Source organism: Chaetura pelagica, unplaced genomic scaffold (genome assembly GCF_000747805.2).
Source record: "Chaetura pelagica isolate M959 unplaced genomic scaffold, ChaPel_1.0 scaffold2305, whole genome shotgun sequence".
Lineage (NCBI taxonomy): Eukaryota > Metazoa > Chordata > Aves > Apodiformes > Apodidae > Chaetura > Chaetura pelagica.
The window spans coordinates 13095-17011 of NW_009953357.1; the positions used below are offsets into that span (position 1 = coordinate 13095).

The 3917-nt window shown below is 63.7% G+C and overlaps 1 protein-coding gene across 1 annotated transcript in view; it reads right to left on the reverse strand.

The window, feature by feature from the left end:
* Positions 1 to 3712, reverse strand: part of LOC104389225 (spectrin beta chain, erythrocytic-like) — a 14252-nt gene extending 10540 nt beyond the window's left edge. The window contains 13 exon segments of the mRNA XM_009998182.1: positions 5 to 268; positions 350 to 500; positions 637 to 939; positions 1016 to 1174; positions 1565 to 1682; positions 1763 to 1950; positions 2029 to 2141; positions 2353 to 2468; positions 2561 to 2641; positions 2730 to 2821; positions 2926 to 3099; positions 3325 to 3476; positions 3565 to 3712. Of these exon segments, the coding sequence (XP_009996484.1) occupies positions 5 to 268; positions 350 to 500; positions 637 to 939; positions 1016 to 1174; positions 1565 to 1682; positions 1763 to 1950; positions 2029 to 2141; positions 2353 to 2468; positions 2561 to 2641; positions 2730 to 2821; positions 2926 to 3099; positions 3325 to 3476; positions 3565 to 3712 (2059 nt within the window).
* Positions 3713 to 3917: the final 205 nt, after the last annotated feature.

The following is a 3917-nucleotide window of genomic DNA, read 5'->3' on the forward strand; positions in this document are numbered from 1 at the left end:
CTGCGGAGCTCGGCCTCGAAGGCGGCGTGACGGCGTTGGAGCAGTAACACGCCCGGGAGGTCCTTCCCAAAATCCAGGGAGGAGTAGAGCTGCTCCTGCTCCTTGATCCAGCTTTCCGCCTCATCCAGCTCCCACCGGCAGGTCCAGAGGGAACGGGATTGCTCCAGCAGGGATCTCCTCCGGGATGCCAGCGCCTGCAGCTCCCGTCGACACATCTCCAAGTGGCTCACGCGGTCCCGGATGATTTTGGGGTCGCAGGGACGGTAGCCTGGCCAAGGAGCAAGGTGAGCACCCATCAGCAGGTGCCCTGGTTCCCCTGGCTGTGCCGTGGGCGTCTCACCACACCTACCCTCAGCGTCAGCAAAGCGCAGGGCGGCGGCGCTGATGGCCCGTGTCTTCTCAGCCTGCAGGGCCATGTCGCGCTCCAGCAGCCGGTGGGTCTGCAGCAGCTCCTCCACCTCCAGAAGGTGCTTCCCAGCTTCGGGAGATGCCAGTTGCACCTATGGGAGAGCCCTGGCTGTCACCCACCCCCAGCACCCAAAAGCCACCCCCAGCATCCCATCCCACCTCTCCAGGGAGGTGCTCGGTGGGCCAAATACATCCCACCCGTGGTGGTACCTAACACCCATGGCTCACCTTGACCTCATCCATCCAGTCAATGCTGTGGAGCATCTCTTGGAAGAGGTGCTGGAGGGTGAGGTTCATCTCCAGGCGCTGGCGCCGAGCGGCCAGCAGCTCCAGGAGCTGCTCCCAGAGCCGCAGGATGTTGTCCTTGCGCTTGTTGATGCGCTGGATGTCGTGGTAGCCCTCCAGCTCCAGCTCCCTGGCCACCGCCACGATGGCCTGCACCCGCTCCTTGTAGGCAGCTGTGTCCGTCTCGATGGCCTCGTGCTTCTTCTTGGCTGCCTCCACCGCTGGCAAGTCCTGGCCAAAGTTGTCCTGCCCAGGCACAAAGCTCACGGTGAGGCTCTGGTGGGGATGTCTAGGTGCCCAGGGTGAGTGTCCCTGGTCTCACCTGAGCCACCAGGCGCTGGTTCTCGCTCAGCCAGGCCTCCCTCATGGCTGCTTTGCGGTCGAAGCGCCGCGCCAGCTGCTCCAGCTTCTCCTGCCGGATGAGCTCGTTGCGCAGCGCCAGCTCCCGCTCGTGCTCCGCCTTCTCCAGCTGCTCCCAGGCCTGGGGGAAGGTGGCACCAGACCAGGGGTGGCATCCACGTCCCATATTCCTCCAACCCCCTCCCCACATTTTCTTCTGCTGGTGAATCTCAACGTGACCCATGCAAGTGTGGTCGGAGGAACCCAACCCGCCGTGGGATGGACCTCACTCGCCCTAGGATGGACTTGATGTGACCGAGGAGGGAGGTTGACTGCCTCAGGAGATGGACCCAACCTACCCCAGGGCATTAAATGCTCTGGGATGAATCCAACGTGCCCCAGAAGATGGACCCAGCCTGCCTCTGGGAGATGGGCCAATCCTGTCTCCCAGACATCGACCAAACCCGCCCCCAAGAGGTGGACCCAACCTGCCCCCAGCAGATGATGGCCCCAGCCATGCAGGGCCTCATACCCGGTTGATGTCAGAGACCAGGCGCCCCTCGTGCGGGGTGTAGACGCGCTGGTTGTTCGCTCTCATCCGCGACTGGATGGTGAAGAGCAGCACCTCCAGGTTGCCCTTCTCCTGAAACCTGCCCCCAGAGAGAGACCTCAGCCTGGGGCCACCCGTGGGTGCTCACCAGCGCACGGTGGGGCTGGGGGGGACGCTTACTTGGGGGGTTTCTCCACCGTGCGGTAGGTGCTGAAGGCTTGGAGCTGGTGCTGGACCCCGGCCAGCGAGTTGGCGAAGCTGCGGCTGTTGAGGGAGGCGATGGTCTGCTCGATCCAGGTCAGCAGGTCAGAGGCCAACCCACCATAACCCTCGATCATCCGCTCGGTCTCCTTGGCGTGCTCGATGACCTGTGGTGGGTCCACGGTGAGCACTGGGTGCTGAAAGCCCGGCAGGACCCCCTCAACAACCTCAATGCCATCCCCTACCTTGCCCAGGCGCCTGCCCTCCACCTCCAGCACCTTCATCTTGGAGAAGTAGTGGTAGAAGGCCACCACGTAGGTGATGATGGACTTCTCATCGGGGTTCTCCGTGAACACATCTGCGTGGTGTGAGCGACAGGCACTGGTTCTGACCCGGCCTCTGTCACCCCACCATCACCCCAGCCCCCACAGCCACACCAGGTTCCTCCCCCTTGCTCCCAACAAGACCCCAAGTCCACGAGGTGGAAACAGTCCTTCCATGGGACCTGGACACGTCCCCAGGGTGTGATGGGGGAAACTGAGGCAGGAAGGTAGGCAGTGGATCCTCACCTTCGGGGTCGAGGAGCGGGGTGATGCCCAGGTGCCGCTCCGCCACGCTGAACGCGTGCTCCAGGTTGTGCCGGGCGTTGGATTTGGTCAGGTTTTGGAAGTCAACCAGCTCAGGCCTGGGGACAGAAGGTGACGGGATGATGGTGGCACAGCCGTGGGACATCCCCCCGTGCCACCACCACCCTGGTGCCCACCCCCTGACATCTACCTGTGCCTGTGGATGAGGGCGTTGAAGGCTAACCCATCCTTCCAGCTGGAGGTGAAGTTGGTGACGTTCACGTGGGGATACCTGCGACAGGGACAGGGTGTCACCGTTACTGTCACCCTCACAGCACCCCTGGACCCCAGTGGGGTGAGATGCGGGTCTCACCACCTACCCTGCTGTCTTCATCTGGCACCAGAGCAGCAGCGCATCCCTGGCAGAGCGCGTCTCCCGGCCCTCCTGTGTCTGCACGATGATGTCCTGGATCTGAGATGACAGAAGAACATCCCAGGGTTGGAAAAGGACATCCATGGAGGAGGTCTCCCAATCGGGAACGAGCCACGGGGTGACCCCCACCCACCAAGCCCCACCTGGAAGCGGAGGATGATGGTCCAGATGAGGCCGACGAGAAGGCGGTGGTTCCCATCCACGATGTCATGGGAGCCCATGTTCTCCAGGTGGACCCGCTGCTCCTTCAGGAACTGCAGCGCCTTGTCCACGTTCTCCAGGCAGTGGATCCGCATCCGGCCCTTGGTGGGCTTGGGCTGGGGCACAAGAGCACTCAGCACCCGCCCCTCCATGTTCCAGCACCCACACCCCTGCACACAAAGACCCCCACTGCTACCCCCAACCCTGCTGGAGCCTTGGTCAAGGTCAACAGCCTTGGTGGAGAACCCCCTGAGGTCTTGGGAGATGGGATGGGATGGTGTGGGGTGGAGTGGCACAGGATTGCATGTGTCCCAGGGTCTCCAAGTGCATGGAAGTCCTACCAGAAGCTCTCCTGAGAGCACCTCCAGGAGCTTGATGAGCACCCGCCCGTCCCGGAGGTCCATGTAGAGGTCGGAGATGCGGCAGGTGACACGAGCCAAGTGCGAGTTCACCCACTTGGTGAAGGTTTTCTTCTGCACCGCCTCCCGCTCGTCTGCAACGAGAGTGGGCACGGTGCCACCGGGAGAGGGGCCGAGGACAACCCGGGAGGACCCGGGAGGACCCACCCCCCGGTCCCCGACCTGCCAGAGCTTTGATTCGGGAACGCTCGAAGAGCCGGGCTGAGCTGTTGTCGTTGTCCAGCTCATCATCGGACGCGTCCCAGCGCACGTTGATGCGGCCGAACTGCTGCTGCAGCTCCAGCTGCTCGTAGTCGTTGGCCGAGGTCATGGCCCCGACGTCCCCCGGCCCGGTGGCCCGTGGGCTCCCGGTGACAGGCCCCTGGGGAGGGAGAGGAAACGGGGAGCCGTGGGCACCGGGCGTGGCCGCGCGCGGGGATTTGAGGCTCAGAGCTGCCCGTAAGCTGCTCAGAGGGGTTTAACCTCGTCTGCACCCAGGTGTTGGGGGCACGGGGTGGTGACACCGGCACCCAGCC